The sequence below is a fragment of the Artibeus jamaicensis genome, unplaced genomic scaffold (genome assembly GCF_021234435.1).
Source record: "Artibeus jamaicensis isolate MK-2021 breed Jamaican fruit bat unplaced genomic scaffold, CSHL_Jam_final contig_781, whole genome shotgun sequence".
NCBI lineage: Eukaryota > Metazoa > Chordata > Mammalia > Chiroptera > Phyllostomidae > Artibeus > Artibeus jamaicensis.
Genome location: NW_026521968.1, coordinates 6943300 through 6961099, shown reverse-complemented (window position 1 = coordinate 6961099; position 17800 = coordinate 6943300). Strand labels below are relative to the sequence as shown.

The following is a 17800-nucleotide window of genomic DNA, read 5'->3' as shown; positions in this document are numbered from 1 at the left end:
CTACTGTCACAAAGGGTAAAATTATCTTCATTTTTATGGCTGAGTGGTAGTCCATTGTGTAAATGTCCCATAGTTGTTTTATCCGCTCATCTACTGATGGACACTTGGGCTGCTTCCATATCTCAGTTCAGTGATTGTGAATAATACTGCAGTGAACACAGGGGTGCTTATTTTCTCTTGAATTAATGTTTCAGGTTTCTTTGGTTAGATTTCCAGAAGTGGAATTGTGGAATTAAAAGGCAGTTTCATTTTTAATTTTTTGAGGTGTCTCCTTACTGCTTTCCACAGTGGCTATACCAGCCTGCATTCCCACCAACAGTGCAAAATGGGTTCCCTGTTCCCCACATCCTTGTCGGTACTTGTTGTTTGTTGATTTATTGATGATAGCCTTCTGACTGGTATGAGGCGATATTACATTGTGGTTTTAATTTGCATTTCTCTGATGATTAGTGATGTTGAGCATCTTTTCATGTCTGTTGGCCATCAGTGTGTCCTCTTTAGAGAAGTGTCTATTCAAGGTTCTTTGCCCATTTTTTGAATGAGTTGTTTGGTTTTTTTGGTGTTGAGTTTTCTTAGTTCTTCATAAAATTTGAATATTAATCCCCTATCAGATGTGTCAGTAAATATGTTCTACTCTGTGGGTTGTCTTTTCATTTTGTTGATGGTTTTCTTTCTGTACAAAATTTTGTATTTTGATGCTGTCAGAAACATTTGAAGAAACATAAGTCTAGTCTAAACTCTCATTAGATGAAAAAAAAACTGAGACTTTGAGAGCTAAGTAGTTTGAGAATTTAAGGGTAGAACTGGAGCCCTAGAACCCAGTCTCAACAGCACTTCAGCTCTGTGTGGGTTTATATTTTAATGTGTTATCATACTTTAAGGGTATCTGCAAGAGTAAAATAATACTGAGAAAAGTGTGCCAGTGAAGGGATAATTAGATTAGAGGAGGGTGCATTTAGTGCACTAAATGTTTATTCAGTACTTAACAATGTTTGATACATAGTAAGTGCTCAGTAAACATTTGCAAGCATTCTGTACTTTCCGGAAGCAAGGTGTTATGCTAGGTAGGGGGCACGAAGAGACACAAGGTATGGAAAGGATCCATTTTTTTCAAAGAACTCTTAGGCTGATTGGTATTTTAAAGTAGTTGGAAGATTGACTAACAGATGTCAAAAGTAATAATAGATGATGTGGTTAGGAGAGACTTGGCTAAAACCGAAAACATTGCAGTAGGCCCCAAAGGAATGACACTAAGAGTATATAACTACATTTTAATTTTATTCAACTGGAAACCACTTTTGTACTTCTTTGGTGTGTACCTACCCTGAAATTGAAGTTCCGTGTTTGTTCTTGTCTGCGGCTTGTTACTCAACCTTCACAAGTGGCATTCTACACTTCAAGTTTTTGTTAATGTACTTTTAAACCTGGTCTTGAATTCTTGCTGCCTGGTATGGGTTAGGTTGAATCAATTCTGATTTAATTTAGTAGGCATATTGAGTATCTGTTACTGTGCAGGCAGTATGCTGGGGTAGAAGTAAGTAATACACAGCCTAAGAAGGGGCATACAAGTGTAAACTGTGTGGAAAATATATTCACAAAAGCATGTGTGACTGTAAAGATAGGCAGGAGTGTGGGAGATTTTAGCGCCATCCTGGTGAGGGTAGGGTGGGAAAGGCTTTCTGGAAGAGATGACAGCTAGGTTTTAAAAGTATAAAAAGAGCTTTCCAAATATACAAGGAAGGGAGAGCCATTGGCAGGGGTGTCCAACCTTTTGACATCTCTGGGCCATACTGGAAGGAGAAGAGTTATCTTAGGCCACACATTAAATACACAAACACTAATGAAAACTGGTGAGCTGAAAAAAAGTTTTAAGTAAATTTACAGTTTTGCGCTGGGCCGCATTCATAGCCATCCTGGGCCGCATGTAGCCCACGGGCTGTGGGTTGGACACCCCTGATAGAGAAGACATTCAGAAGTGGAATAAGTGGTATGTTAAGATAATTTTGAACATTATTGCTGGAATATAAAGTGGAATGCTTTGGGGGAGGTGGTTATAGGAGGTAAAACTCCAACATAATTTTGTTTCTTAAAGTTAGGGGGAGCTCATTGTCTTTGGTATTCCATTTGTCCTTGGCAATCATTTGGTAGTTTTAGGTAGTCTGTCCAAATGCAAAGGTAATTAGGTAGGTTTTTTCCCTCCCCTCTCTGAATTCTGTGGGAGAAGAACCAGGATGAAAGAAATTTAAGTTGAAGGATTAGTGGATTTAATGGAGGAAGCTTTGGGCTCAAAAGATAATTAACAGGAAGGTTTTAGAAATGTAATAATAGTGAATTATTGGGAATGTGGTATCCACTCTCCTAGTATGATCACCTCACATAAAATGTTTCACACAGGTGTTTTGAAGCAATTACACAACAGAGAACGGCATGCATTAGCAACCACTCTGGCAATAAGATTGTTTCTGTCACTTGATTCTCAGAAGAGCAGTTGGCTTTAAGCTCCACTGCTGGAGTCCTGTGTGCAGGCTGATTCTGTAGGGCCAGTTCACTGGAACCCAGGGCTGTGGCAGAAAAGGCTCTGCACCAAAGAGCTTTGTTGGTCTCCTCACCTGTCATAAGCTGATCCTCAGTTGGTGGTCCCCAAGAGTGGGGAGTGAAGTGATTTTCATGCCTGGGTTACAATAAAGAGTTAATTGCCCTTAAAAAAGTTTAACCACTCCTAGTATTTTTCATGTTTATTTAACTCCAAAATGCTGCAGATTTGGTGTTATCCCAGGTTTTGTACTTTTACTTAGGTTCCCATGTTCTCTATTAATTTGTAAGTTTGTTTTTAATATTTCACAGGCTTTCTTGATCATGGATGGTGAAGATATACCAAATTTTTCAAGTTTAAAGGAGGAAACTGCTTATTGGAAGGAACTGTCCATAAAGTATAAGCAAAGGTAATGTTGAAAAACATTAAAAAAAAATAGAGGAGGGAATTTGGAATATACTGTCTCTAGCATGTGCATCTTAAAAATAAAACATAAAGCTAAAATTAGAGTTTCAGGTTTGGGAGTGGGATTCTAGAAAAAGTCATAACATTGCTTGTATTTAAATAGTACAAAAATGCCATAAATCCTGTATTACTCATATTATTAAAATAGTAAAAAAAAACTTAGTGTCATTCGTGATTTTTTTTCTGGTAGTTTACCTCCTTTATGTTTATTACTTTCGTTGACCATCTTTGGTCTGCTGCGTGTGTACTGTGTCTGCCTCATCGTTTTGATCTTTTGGAGATTCTGCTAGGCTGTCTGGGGCTTCACACAGCAGACTTGAGCTCTCTGTAGGCCAGCATTATCAGTGGCTGAAGCCAGAAAAGTTTTCAAGAGCTTCAGACATATAGGGAATTTTTTAAAAATCTCAAATATTTTAATTAGTTGGGATAACTTTTACATAACTTTTTAAGAACCAAAGCTGGTCTTAAATTTCATTATAAAATGGGATTTTTCTTAAAAAAAATATTGTTTTTTCTACTTTGGTTAAAGGAATTTTCTAAGCCTTATCAAACCTTTTACTGTTATTCCATTGTTATTGCTGAAGCCAGTTATATTGTGCCAGTGGATATAAAAGGTGTCGATGGCAGGAGTGCTTTATCGTTTTTTTTGTGCCCTAGACACTTGATAGTCTGGGGAGGCCTAGACCCCTTCTCAGAATAATGTCTCGCCCTGACTGGTGTCGCTCAGTGGACTGAGTGCTGGTCTGTGAACTGAAAGGTTGCAGGTTTGATTCCTAGTGAGGACACATGCCTGGGTGGTAGGCCAGGTCCGCAGTTGAGGGCCTGTGAGAGGCAATCCGTCAGCCTGATCGATTTGTTTCTCTCCCTCTTTCTCCCTCCCTTCCCCTCATAAAGTAAAAGAATAATGTCTTTAAATGCATAAAATCAAATAACAGAATTACAAAGGAAACCAACTATATTGAAGAACTTATTTAATTATCAAACTTATTTGTGGTATAGTAATTGCCTTCTTTAGTAATATATTAAATAAGGAGATAGTGAGTGTATAAAATATAAATCCTTTTAGGGCCTATATATAAATAATTTTCATTGAGTCTTGAATATAGGGTAAGAGTTGTAAAACATTGTCTTTATTATTTAGTATATTATAGCAAAGCATTTAGGCAAAAATTCTTGAATTTATATATGATCCTCTTCAACATGATTCTTATAGCCTACTACAACTCATCTTTCTCACTTTGTTTTTGATTAGCTTTCAGGAAGCTCGGGATGAGCTAGTTGAATTTCAGGAAGGAAGCAGAGAATTAGAAGCAGAGTTGGAGGCACAATTAGTACAGGCTGAACAAAGAAATAGAGACTTGCAAGCTGATAACCAAAGACTGAAATATGAAGTGGAAGCGTTAAAGGTAATTGTGGTTGTAGAAGCTCTGGTGTCTAATGTACGGGTTTTATTAAAATGAGAGAGGTAGCCCTGGCTGGGTGGCTTGGTTGGAGCATTGTCCTGTGTGCCAACAGGTTGCAGGGTCCATCCCTGCCGTCTAGGGCACAGATCAGGGTTGTGGGTTACTCCCCGGTTGGGACATGTATGGGAGACAACCCACTGATGTTTCTCACATCAGTTTCCCTCTCTCCCCTCCCCTCTCCCCCCTTCTCCCTTTCTCTCTCCCCTCCCCCCTTTCTCCCCCCACCTCTCTCCCCCCTGCCCTTCCTCTCTCTCTGAAATCAGTGAACACATCCTTGGGTGAGGATTTTTAAAAAATGAGAAATATGTTTGTTTAAGGGGAGCTTAAGAGCAGCAGGGTACCAAAAACATAAAAAGAGGCTTAATTTTGTAGTTCCTGTAATTTTCAGAAGCTGACTGATTATTTGTTCTGACATATTGCTTTATTTTGTGGCACTTTAAAATTATGTCTGTATGGAGTATACACATTTATTTCATTATTGTTCATAGTCCTTTTAGTTTTAGAGTTTAGTTTGGATTTAAAGATTGCCTTCTAAAAAGGAATTTTCAGAAGTAAAACGATTAGCCCCTTTCGCTGTTCTTAACCACCTGCCTTAGCCAAAGGTGTGGAGATTTTCAGTGTTTGGGGAGTAGGTGGTTTTGTGGAAGGAGGGGGTGGGGTGTGGGGGGTGCTGAAGGGTAGGGAGTAGGTAGGTAAGGGGCAGGGAATTTAACCTCTATCAGTTTTCTTCTTTGTGCTCACCCTGAGTTGCATGCAGCCTGAGAACTCCGAAGTTCCCCTACCATGTTCGGGGGTTTTTGAGGCAGTGGTTTTATTATTTTATTTCTTTTCCGAGAAGTTATTATTAGATTCGGAAAGGGGAATGGTTGACTATTTAAATTTTATGTGAGTTAAGGAGTTGGAATGAATGTGTAATTATTTATAAATATTGTAAAAAGAAGAGGTACTGTCTCAGGTGGGCACAGGTAACCAGGCTCTTGGTGATCGGGACAAAGATTTGAACCAAACACCCAGAGTTTATAGCAGAGAACCTGGGAACAGGCCAGCTCCAAGCAGAGCTTGACCTCGTGGGCTGGAGGGACTCTATTCTTATAGGGCGGATCCTTCCTGGCTAGTTTTGGCAGGCTTTTACTGTGACAAGTAGTTGTAAAGCTACTGCACATGTGGTCTCCCATGGTTTTCCCAGACTGGCCACCAGGGAAGGGGGTCCCACAATGTTACCTACTTGACCCCCCCTTCTCCTGGGGTCCCCCTGTACTAGGTTTGCCTTTTCCTTCGCCAGAGAATTATAGCTGTCCATGTTAGAGATTGGTGAAAAGGAAAGGGATTATTTATTCAAGTTATACAGACTTAAGAGTAATGACTTAATGTCTTCATCAAAATCCCAAAGTCCCTTAAAACACCCACAAACACAGTCTTTCTTTTACCCTTTGCCCAGTCCAAGGTATCGTATCTCAGGAAAAGAAATAGAAAGCCATGTGGTGATTGTCTGCCAAAGCTGCGTGGTGGTTCTTTGCTAAAGTTGCATGATGATTCTTCTCATGGTTGCAGGAGTGGGGGGTGTCCCCGGGGGTCCCCCACTCTGGCCAAAGCCGCTTGGTTCTCTCTGCTAAAGCTACCTGGTGATTCGGTCACATGGCTACGAGAGTCCCCATTCTGGCCAAAAACACATGGTTCTCCCTCCAGTGGCTGCTGCATCCGCGTTTAAATCCCCAGGCCAATCTTCCTCTGCAGTCCCATTTCCGACTCCTCCCACAATCAGCTACACTCCCCAGGACTCCCATATCCTCCCAGCTTTACTGGGCTTGCCATAGTGAGTCTGGGCAGGTGTGGCCCCATGGTGTAGAGCCAGTCATCTCCAAGCTCTCACACAGGTGTCCTAACAAGGGCTGGGGAGTTGCCTCCCAGTTACATCTTGAGTGGAAGTCACTCCCTTCTCCCTGGCTCAAAGCATGGCCACAGCTATTTAACATATCTATGAAACTAGTTAAAGGTTGTAGATATGTTAAATGATCATTCTAGAGGTTATCTGTGAAACTGTTGCTATGCAAAAAACTCAGTGGCCCTGCTCCATGTATCCCATTCCCCTAACTCAGACTTGTGGGGGTGAGGACATCCCATATTTTTAATATTTCCAGAACACCCTGAGTTCTGGACCCCATTGCAAATTCTTCTTTTGGGGGCCCCCTGACTGTACCCTCCTACAGTATCATCAACTTGGATTGTGGGTGAACTTTTTGGATTTTTCCTCCCCTTTAACTTGGGTAGCATCCTTTATTAAAGAAAACTGTATATTAATGGCGCATACCTTTTTGTATACTCATGCCTTTAGGAGAAACTAGAACATCAGTACGCACAAAGCTACAAGCAAGTCTCAGTGTTAGAAGATGATTTAAGTCAGACTCGAGCCATTAAGGAGCAGTTGCATAAGTATGTGAGAGAGCTGGAGCAGGCCAATGATGACCTCGAGCGAGCAAAAAGGTGAATGATGGGCATTTTGTTAGTGTAACCAGAGTTGGCAATCAGTGAATAAAATACTTGTCTTTAGATTCAACCTATTATATTACCTAGTCTTAGTCCCACAACACTTCCTGTTGGTACTCAATTTCGTTGAAACTTACCAGAAACCTTTATCTCCCCAAGAATGCCCTTCTAAGCTTTTTTTCCCCAGTTTTCTTTTTCCTTCTTTCATGTACCATTGTTGTTCCTGCTGGCTTTTCATTAAAACATGTCTCTTTCATTCCTCCATCTTTCCCTCTCTGTTCTTCGTACTACCACACTTTTTTGTAGGACCCTCCCATGTGACACCTGATTTCTGCAGTTATTTCCTAGCCAATCCGTCTTTAAATTTTTACTTATTTTTATTCTCTTCTGTTTTAATACTGACTGATGAATCTTCTCAAAATAATACTTTTATTACGATTTTGCTGAATAACTATTAGTGGGTTGCCATTACTGTTGCCAAGCTTTCATATATCTGTAAGTTAGTTATTTCTCAACTATTCCAAATTAATTCCTCTCACTTCATCCCTATTACTTTACTGTCTGGTAGTTCTTTCCATAATATTTGAGTGACTTTTAAATGACTAACATGCTGTTAGAGTTGGTAAACTAGTCATTGCCCTTGGGTGCAACAGGTATGGGCATTCTATGTGGTGACCACTCTAGTAAAAAGAGTGTACAGGTTGCTCCGGGGCATAGAGCAAGGAGCAGCTAAAGTAGCTTGGGGGGGACTGGAGAAGCAGAGCCTAGAAGGAGAAATAGACATTACCCAGGTGAAGAGGGAGATGTGAAGGCAGAGTGGCAGGAAAGTGTGTGAGGTATTAATGTTTCATTTTGATTGAAATGTACAGAGACGTGGCCAAACAAGATGTGACTGGACATTGGTTGAGGCAGGGTTGTGAAGAACCTTGTTTGTGATGTTTGATATCATTCTTTAGGCAATGAGGGTGTCTTTAAGGATTTTTTAAACAAAAGAGTGATTGTGATTTGAGTAGATAATACTGAGGAATTGGAAAGGAGAGGAAGAGATGTAACGAACATTTAGGAGTAATCAGGGTGATGGGTGGAGACTTAAGCCGGGGCAGAAGGTTGAAGGGGGCAGCACAAGGAATTGAGAGAGGTTTTGACAGTTGACAGGACTTGATAAACTTCAGCGTGGCATTATGAGAGCTGACTTGAGGTTACGGAACTTTATAGTATACCTGTAGCAGGCAGTGGGCATATAGTAGGTACACATTAATATTTGTTGGATAAAGGAGTAAGATGAGAAGTACAGGAAGAAGAAAAGGGTTGGTAGGCAGAAAGTAAATGGAGTGGGACCTAGTACTTTGTGTTTTAAACACGTCCTTAGTTTATTTTTACCTACTCTAAAAAACTATTGAAAAATTATCCTGATTAAAAATTTCTTGTTTAAAATCTAGTGGGGAGATATAAATAGTACAGTCAGTGGCTTACCTTTAAGGAACTTTAAGGGATTTAGATGGGACTTTAGGAGAAATGAATATATTTAATGGCCCTAAATGATAGAGACACTGAATGCCCCCAGAGGGCAGAGGGAGCGAGGTCATCCTCTTTCAACTGGCCAGCCTTTCTAGGGCAGCCTTCCTTCCTAGGTCAGGAAATGATATGAGATAAACTGACAGCTTCCTTTTCTGTTACCTGTTTGCACAATATTAATTCATGGATTCTAATTTTTCTTTTTAGGGCAACAATAGTTTCGCTGGAAGACTTCGAACAAAGGCTAAATCAGGCCATTGAACGAAATGCATTTTTAGAAAGTGAACTTGATGAGAAGGAATCTTTGTTGGTCTCTGTACAGAGGTTAAAGGATGAAGCAAGAGGTAAACTTTATAACCTAAACTATACCTTACTGTTTCTCAGCCAGAGCTCTAAGCCAGCTTCAGGATCAACTTGTTAAAGCTCTGTGTCTATATATTTTGTGAAACACTATGCTAAGTACTTAATACCTGCATCATCATCTCTAGGAGGTAGGTATTATCATCCCTATTTTTATAGGCATAAAACTGAGGCACAGAAAGTTTTCGTTTTGTCCAAAGTCTGTAGCCTGTCAGCTGGGATTCAAACCCTGGTCTGTTTTCCAAAGCCCAGACCGCTACTGTTGTGCACATACTGCTTGCTTAGTTTGAGGTTTTCCCCCCTTTTTGCTTCTACCTAAAGAATTTTGTTATATACATAATAACATGTACACATGTTGCCATTTACATATTATATATAATGAATGTGTACTTTGCTTTGAAATTCTCCTTCCCTCCCTTTTTTTCAAAAATGCATGGTATCATTCAAAATATTAGAAGAAACTAAAAACCAGTGCCAATCCATTTATCTTGGGAGAACCCACTAACAGATTGGTGTTTTTTTCCATGTGCATAGTCAGGACCACACTATATATGCATATGTATTTTCTGTCTTTTTTTTTTTTAAACTACTTAATAAAGTGAATATAATCCATGCCTTTAAAAAATCTTTTTTTTTTTGAGAAATATTCCATCTTTTCTTTTTAAATATTTAATTTATTTATTTAGAGGGGGGAAGGGAGGCAGAAGGAGAAACATTGATGTGTGGTTGCCTCTTACATGCCCCTGCTGGGGACCTGGCCTGCAACCCAGGCATGTGTCCTGACTCGGAATCAAACCAGTGACCCTTTGGTTTGCAGAATGGTACTGAATCTACTGAGCCACACCAGCCATAGCAAAAAGACCCTTTAAAACAAGTTTTTAAAAATGTTGCATGATATTTACTATATATATTTAATGGGATCTTTATAATTGGTAGTTAATTTTTTGCTATAAGTACTACCATGAATAGGATTCTTGTACTTAATAATTAAGAGTATTTTTTATAATTTCTTTTTTTATAATATATTTTATTGATTATGCCATTACAGTTGTCCCAGTTTCCTCGCTTCATTCCCCTCCAACCTGCACACCCTCTCTCACCCACATTCCCCCCTTTAGTTCATGTCCGTGTGTCATAAGTTCTTTAGCTTCTACATTTCCCATACTATTCTTGCCCTCCCCCCTGTCTATTTTCTACCTACCATCTATGCTACTTATTCTCTGTACCTTCTCCCCCCCTCCTCCTCCCACTCATCTGTTGCTAATCCTTTATGTGATCTCCACTTTTGTAGCTCTGCTTCCATTTTAGGTATCCGCTTAGTTTGCTTTTGTTTTAGGTGTGGTTGTTGATAACTGTGAGTTTGCTGTCCTTTCACTGTTCATCTTTTTTTATCTTCTTTTTCTTAGATAAGTCCCTTTAACATTTCATATAATAAGGGCTTGGTGATGATGAACTCCTTGAACTTGACCTTATCTGAGATCTGCTTTATCTGCTCTTCCATTCTAAATAAAAGCTTTGCTGGATAGAGCAATCTTGGATGTAGGTCCTTGCCTTTCATGACTTGGAATTCTTCTTTCCAGTCCCTTCTTGCCTGTAAGGTCTCTTTTGAGAAATCAGCTGACAGTCTGATGGGAACTCCTTTGTAGGTGACTGTCCCCTTATCTCTTGCTGCTTCTGGAATTCTCTCCTTCATTTTCATCTTGGCTAATGTAATTATGATGGACCTTGGTGTGTTCCTTCTTGGGTCCACCTTTTATGGGACTTTCTGAGCATCCTGGACTTCCTGGAAGTCTGTTTCCTTTGCCAGGTTGGGGAAGTTCTCCTTCATTATTTGTTCAAATAAGTTTTCCACTTGTTGCTCTTCCTCTTCCCCTTCTGGTACCCCTGTAATTTGGATGTTGGAACATTTAAAGATGTCCTGGAGGTTCCTAAGCCTCTCCTCATTTTTTTGAATTCTTGTTTCTTCATTTTTTCTGTTTGGTTGTTTCTTTCTTCCTTCTGGTGCACTCCATTGATTTTAGTCCCAGTTTCCTTTCCATCACTATTGGTTCCCTGTGCATGTTCCTTCATTTCACTTAGCAACCAAAATCAACCAGTTCTGTGAGCATCCTGATCACCAGTGTTTTGAACTGTGCATCTGATAGGTTGGCTATCTCTTGATTGCTTAAAAGTATTGGCTCTGGGGCTTTGATTTGTTCTTCTGTTTGTGCCATAATTTTTTGGTCTGGTTGTTCCTGTTATGTATGAGGGGTGGAGCCTTAGGTGTTCACCAGGGCAGGGCAACCCAGTTGCCGGGGTGTGATGCTGTATGTGGGGGTGGGGTCAGAGAGGGAACAATGGCGCTTGCTCCATTCTGTCTTGGATTTCAGTCTCTTCTGCCATCTCCCAGAAGCAAATTGTGCCCTTCTGGTGCTGGTTCCTGAATGGGTAGGCTTGTGTACGTTCTAGGACCCTGTGGGTCTCTCCAACAAATGTTCCTATGAGGCTGGGAGTCTCTCCCAGCACCTCAACCCCCACAAGTGTTTTCATTTGGTGCTTTTAGGCTTTATTTCCCATCAGTGGGGCCTTGGGTTGCATGGTCTGTCTTGCTGCCTGTTTTTTGCCTGGTTTATCTGCATGCAAATGTGTCTCCATGGTCAGTCAGCTGCCTTGCGCGCCTTACTGGATCTGCTTGTTACCTCCCCACGCCCAGGGTCTGCTAGCCCGGTGCCGCCTGCACACCTGGGTTTGCCAGCCACCACTTTTTTCTGCTGTGAACCCTCTCCACTGGCTGCAGACTCAACCGCTCTTACGGGTCTGGATGAATGGTTGTCAGGCTTCTGTACGGTTCAATTTTCTGTTTTGCTTGTGTTTTTGTTTCTAAATCTTTGTTGTCCTTAATTTTGGTTGTGCAAGGAGGCATAGTGTTTCCACCTACACCTCCATCTTGGCCAAGTCCTGATCATTTCTTTAGAGTAAATTCTTAGAAGTGGCAAATGATATAAAAAGGCACTGCTAAATTGCTTTTTAGGTAAGTGTGTATGTTTATACTCCCTGTGGCAGTGACTGAGAGTGTCCTTCTCACACTGGTAATTAGCGTTGTGAATAATAAAAATAGTTTTAAGAATTATTTAAAAATTCATTTGAAAGCTGAAAGTGGTATCTCTTTTTTAAATTTATGTTTAAAATATTAACTGTATTTTATTTATTTACAGTTGTGCTAAAAAACACATAACATAAAATTTACCATCTTAACCATTTTTAAGTATACAATTCAGCAGTGTTCACTACATCACATTTTTATGTAACAGCTTTCTAGAATCTTTTTTGTTGCAAAATTGAAACTGTGCCCATTGAGGAACAACTCCCCATTTTTCCTTTTTCTCCAACCTCTGGCAACTACAATTTTGCTTTTCATTGCTGTGTTTTAAATAACTTATATAAGTGAAGTCAAACTTTTGAAGTGCTTGTTTTTTTGTGACTGGCTTATTTTACTTAGCATAATATCCTAAAGGCTCATCAAGGTTCATCGCATTGTGGCATGTGTCAGAATTTCCTTTTGCTTTAAGGCTGAATAATATTCCCCTGTGTGTGTGTGTGCGCACGTGTGTACAGCACATTTTTTGATCTATTTATCTGTGGGTGGACACTTGGGTTGCTTCCACCTGTTGGCTATTGTGAATAATGCTGCATTGAACATGGATGTGCAAATATCTCTTGAAGAGCTTGTTTTCTTAAATAATGCTTATCTACTTATTTTGAGAGAGAGGGGAAGGGAGAGAGAGCGAGGGAGAGAAACATCAATGTGTAGTTGCCTCTCACATGCTCTGACTGGGAATTGAACCAGAGACCCTTTGGTTTGCAGGCCAGTGCTTAGTCTACTGAGCCATATCAGCCAGGGATGGAGATCTTGTTTTGAATTCTTTTGGATGTGTACCCCAAAATGGGATAACTTTGTATCCTTTTTTAAAAAAACATAAGCAAGTATTCTGTAGGTCAGTTGCATAACTGAAAAGAAGACATTAATTTTGGGTTGAAAATTCAACCTTGAAAGCAAGAAAAAAATTGCAACTATTCTGACTTCTTTTCTAAAACAAAATATTTCATGGTGACAATTAATAAAAAGTACCAACCCATTTAAAATTATAAAAATGCACTTTATTGATTTCTATAATGATCCCCATACTACGTCATTTCAAAGTAAGAACAAGTGAGTTGTTAAAGAGAATTCATTTTTGTGTCATACACGTTCACTTTAGACTCCGCTCTGTTTCCTTTTGCATATGGGCATAGATAACTGTTCTCTTAGGTTATATAGCATTTTTTGGTTATAGCATTTTTTAATTCTAAAAGATGATTTAGACAATAGGGTTATCAGTTTATTCCTCTAGAAATAAAAATTTATACTTGAGAAATAATCATTTAGAGAGAATGTCTTTATGGCATTAGATGTGACTTTGCTGTATGTATTTGCTTCCTCTAGTGAGTATTACTTCCTTTGTAACATTTTACAGATTTGAGACAAGAATTAGCTGTTCGGGAAAGGCAACAGGAAGTAACCAGAAAATCGGCCCCCAGTTCTCCAACTCTAGACTGTGAAAAGACGGATTCTGCTGTCCAGGCCTCACTTTCGTTACCAGCTACTCCTGTTGGCAAAGGAACAGAGAACAGTTTTCCTTCACCAAAAGGTATGTAATGTCTTGTCTTTTTGACTCTAGGGTAGATTATCACCTTAAGAGGGTTTGCTGATGAAGTAGGAGTTGCTAAGGTTTAAGCAATAATTTCAGTTTAAAAGGTGGTTAAATCTAGCACTGTGTATTGGAGAAGGAATTATTTTCCTAGGCCACTCAGATATAGGGAATGAGAATGATGCTGCATTTAAGAGATGAGTAGCTTAATAAGTTGGGATTTTGAGAAGTTGGAGGTTTTAAGGAAAAGTTTATTTTTTAATCATAGCAGTAAGATATATTCATGTAGAAAAATTTGAAAACAGAAAATAAAAGAGAAAAAAACACCTGTAATCTTACTGCTTAAAGGTAACTACTCTTAACACTGGAGTTTTTTCTGTTGTGTGAGCTTATTTGTGTTTGTGCCCTCCTCCTTGTTACACATTTTGGGATTATATTTAAATATGGTTTTATTTCTTGCTTTTGCCACTTAACATCATGGGGAGACTAGAAGCCTTTATACACGGGATACATAGAGACTTGAGTTACCAGACTCGAGTAAGATTGGCTTAGATAGACATGTGCATTCTAATGCGTGCCTCTATAGCTGCTATTTTCGTGACATTTAGAGTTACTGTTGAGTAGTTCATAGAGAATATTTCTTTTGCCATCAGCCAATGTATTTTTTTAATCTCAATAAGCAGGAAAACCATTTAGTCATTAGAATAGACCCTTAGAATGGAATCCTGAAGCTCCCAGTTCGGATTTACTTAGTTTGGCTGCTTGCGGATTATGCTTCAGCCACTCCCACTCCCTGTACTTTTTCTCTCCCCAAATGGAAGCATCTTCCTACTGCTCTTTAAATATAGGACTTTCCCTTTGTGGTGATAGAGGTTTCCTGTCCGGGCGGTCTGACCATGCGGTAGCCACTAGCTTCCTGCAACTATTTGAATTGAAATATTTACTAATTTACTATGAATTAAAATTTAAAAATCAGTTTTTGGTTGCATTAGTCACATCTCACTTGCTCAGTAGCCCTTGAATAGAGAATTCATCCTGTTTTCTCCTCGTTGTGAGATAAAATTGGATAAGGTATGTGAAAATGCCAAATAGTCAATAGGAAGCAGGCAGTGTGTGGATTATAGCAGTCGTCAGAAGCTTTCACTGTTCATTTTTTTGGAACAGTCCTTGTGTATTTGAGGCCCTCAGAATTACTAATAGTTGAGAATTAACAAAGCTTTGCTTTTATGTTACTAATTAGAATTCTGCAGATTATTTCTGAAAATTCTTTATTTGGGCACTAATCAGAGTAGTCAGGAGCTTAAATTAAGGTGACTCCAGAGGGAGGTGTACATTCTGTCATAGCTCATTAGAGTTTCCATGCAAGAACTTGGGGTGGGGAGTGTCAGGAGGACATGGAGCTTAGTCCTGCACAGAATTAAGATAGGTGAACCCTATGGCAGTAACATTTGTCCAGATAGACCCAGTTTTGGACTGGAACTGACAGCATAAACTTTTACTAACCTAAGCTGCTGTGTGCTGGGTAACTGCAGTTTTGTGACAAGGAGGCCGACACAGACATCGGAGCAGCAGGTCAGAGAAATCGTGGCAAGGTGGAAGAGCTGATCTCTGTGGATGGTCTGTCTTTAATGGCATCGTATTAATACAGTTCACCAGAAAACACAGATTTAATACCCAAAGTATGAAATTTTAGGAGAATGGGGAGAACTGAGATCCAGAAATCCCTGCCAAGGGAAGTACAGCTACTGTATGTTGTGCAGTCTTCATTTCTTTTCTTTTCTTTTCTTTTCTTTTCTTTTCTTTTCTTTTCTTTTCTTTTATTTTATTTTATTTTATTTTATTTTATTTATGTATTTATCTTTAGACAGAGGGGATGGGAGAGAGAAAGCAAGGGAGAGAAACATCAGTGTGTGGTTGCCTCTCACGGGCCCCTAATTAGGGACCTGGCCTGCAACCCAGGCATGCGCCTTGACTGGGAATTGAATCAGTGACCCTTTGGTTCACAGGCCAGTGATCAATCCACTGAGCCACACCAGCCAGGGTCTGTGTGTTATTCTAGATGCTGAGAGTATAACGGTGAGTAGGACAAAGTCCCTATTTTCAGTGAGTTTACATTCTAGAAGACAAGGACAATAAACAACAGCAGCAGCCATACAAAACATTTTATGTGCCTACTAGCTTTCTCTAGAAAATGTCAAGAAAGAATAGCCAACATTTATTGAGTACTTACTGTGCTAGGCATTTAAAAAGTAGGTCAACTAATTTAAACTTCACAACAACTTTATGAAGTAAATTAATCATTAGCTTCTTTTACGTATGGGTAACTTACTCAAAGGTCACGCAGTTATTAAATGGCAGTGATAGATTTGTATCTAGCAGTTTCACTCGCTCTCAACTATTATGCTATATTGTCTCAAAAATAAGTCGAATAAATGTGCACAGTTGAAAACCTTTGCCAAGGGGTGTGGACAAAGAGCATGAAACATGCCATGCTCAGTGCCATGGTTCTGAATAAGAAGACTTAATTTTGTTGCAGTATCCATTCTCCCCAAATCAGTTGATCATTTAAATTTTTAATAAAAACCTCCACAGGATTTTTTAAGTTGTCAAGTTGATTTTGAAGTTAGTCTGGAAGATTAAATGTGTAAGAATAACCAAGAAAAGTTTAAAATAGGTTAATAATGGGAAGAGGCTTTGCCCTTCAACATGCCAAAATTTATTTTAACACTAATAACTAAAGCAGCATCTCTCTGCTCAGGTAGACTAATAATTTAATGGAACTTGAAATACATAGGGAACTCAGTATATGGTTTTAGTGACATTTCAGATAAGTTTTTTTCAGTAAGTAGTATTCAGACAATTGGCTCCATTTGGAGGAAAAATATGTAAATGTTTGATGGGTTAAATGACCTAAGTGTAAAAAAATTATAGGAAGCCATTAGGAGACAAATATGAGGAACGTTTTTTATAATGTTGAGATGAAGGAGCCAAAGGCCTCCTTCCCAAAACACAAAGTTTAAAGATAAATGTCACACTGAGAAATACAACATACATACATACACACGTAAGAGAAAGGGTGAATATCTGTAATGTATTGTGCCCTCGCAAATTGATTAAAGGAATGACAACCCAGTAGAAACAAGTGCAAAGGTTAAAACAGATGATTTCCAGAAGATATTCAAATTACTAGTTATTAAGGAAATAAAAATTTAAACAAAATGACTGTCAAATTTTGCAAAAAAAAAAGTCCAGTATTATTGACAACAACACCATATAAATTGCTGATACTGATACTGACATAACCTTTGTAGAGAGCGTTCTGGTGGTCAGTATCTGTTAGGGTAAGCAAAACAGATGCATCGTGTCCTCTGACCCTGCAGTCCTATTTTTTAGGGATCTCTTCTTCAGAAATACTTGTCTGGATGTTTTAAGGATATATGTCCTTTAAGCATTACAACAATGTAAACTTGTATATAATCTAAACATCCATCAATTGGAGAACAGTTAAGCATGGTATGTCCACATTATACTTTATCTGTAGTTTAGAATACAATATTGAGTGTTGACATTGAGTGTATACTGCTTTGTAATAACATCGAAACCCAAATTGCATGTATAATAATCACCTGTGTTTTATCTCTCTCTAGCTATACCAAACGGTTTTGGTACCAGTCCACTAACTCCTTCAGCTAGGATATCAGCACTAAACATTGTGGGGGATCTCTTACGGAAAGTAGGGGTAAGCATTCAGTTATTTATCACTAGGTGTTTCAGTTGCCAAGGTATTGGATTATTACTTAATTTGAAGTGAGGGAAGAAAAAAGGATGCCTTTCTGTCATAAAGGCTGTGATTAAGCTGAGAAGCCAAAGCATCCAGTGACCAGCAGAGGCGGGGCCAGATATCTCCTTCAGGGCGTATCTCTGCAGAAGGCCCAGCGTGCTGAGCTCCTGAGTTTCCCCTGGGCATTCTTTGTGTTCCCCCATGGCTCTTTTTATAAGGCCACGAGTCCTTCATTTTTTTTGCTTCCTGCTGTAGGTCTTATACCTCCTTCTTATTCTGTCCTTTGCTGTTGTCGTCCATCCTCCTGGTTATCCCTGACCTTTTTCTCTGTAGGCCTTTGGCACAGCCTGTGGCATGACTTGCTGCTCTTTGTGGCATCTGCCTGCTCCTTGGCCACCTCAACTTCAGTGCCATCTCCTTGGCTCCAACTTGTATTCCAGAGCAGTTTGGCTTTTGAAACATTAAACTTTTTTTTTTTGCTTATTCAGTTTTTTACTCTGTATAATAATACTCTTCGACCTTACTGCGAGAG

General features: G+C 39.3%; 1 protein-coding gene across 3 annotated transcripts in view; it reads left to right on the top strand.

The window, feature by feature from the left end:
* The window catches only part of NDEL1 (nudE neurodevelopment protein 1 like 1), a 59639-nt gene that overhangs the window by 30317 nt on the left and 11522 nt on the right, over positions 1–17800 (top strand). For all 3 annotated transcript variants that reach the window (XM_037164948.2, XM_037164951.2, XM_037164949.2), the window contains exons 2-7: positions 2845–2942; positions 4251–4404; positions 6794–6942; positions 8668–8804; positions 13314–13487; positions 17135–17226. In XM_037164948.2, coding sequence (XP_037020843.1) covers positions 2857–2942; positions 4251–4404; positions 6794–6942; positions 8668–8804; positions 13314–13487; positions 17135–17226 — 792 coding nt within the window. In that variant the 5' untranslated portion in view covers positions 2845–2856. The remainder of the gene's footprint in view (positions 1–2844; positions 2943–4250; positions 4405–6793; positions 6943–8667; positions 8805–13313; positions 13488–17134; positions 17227–17800) is intronic.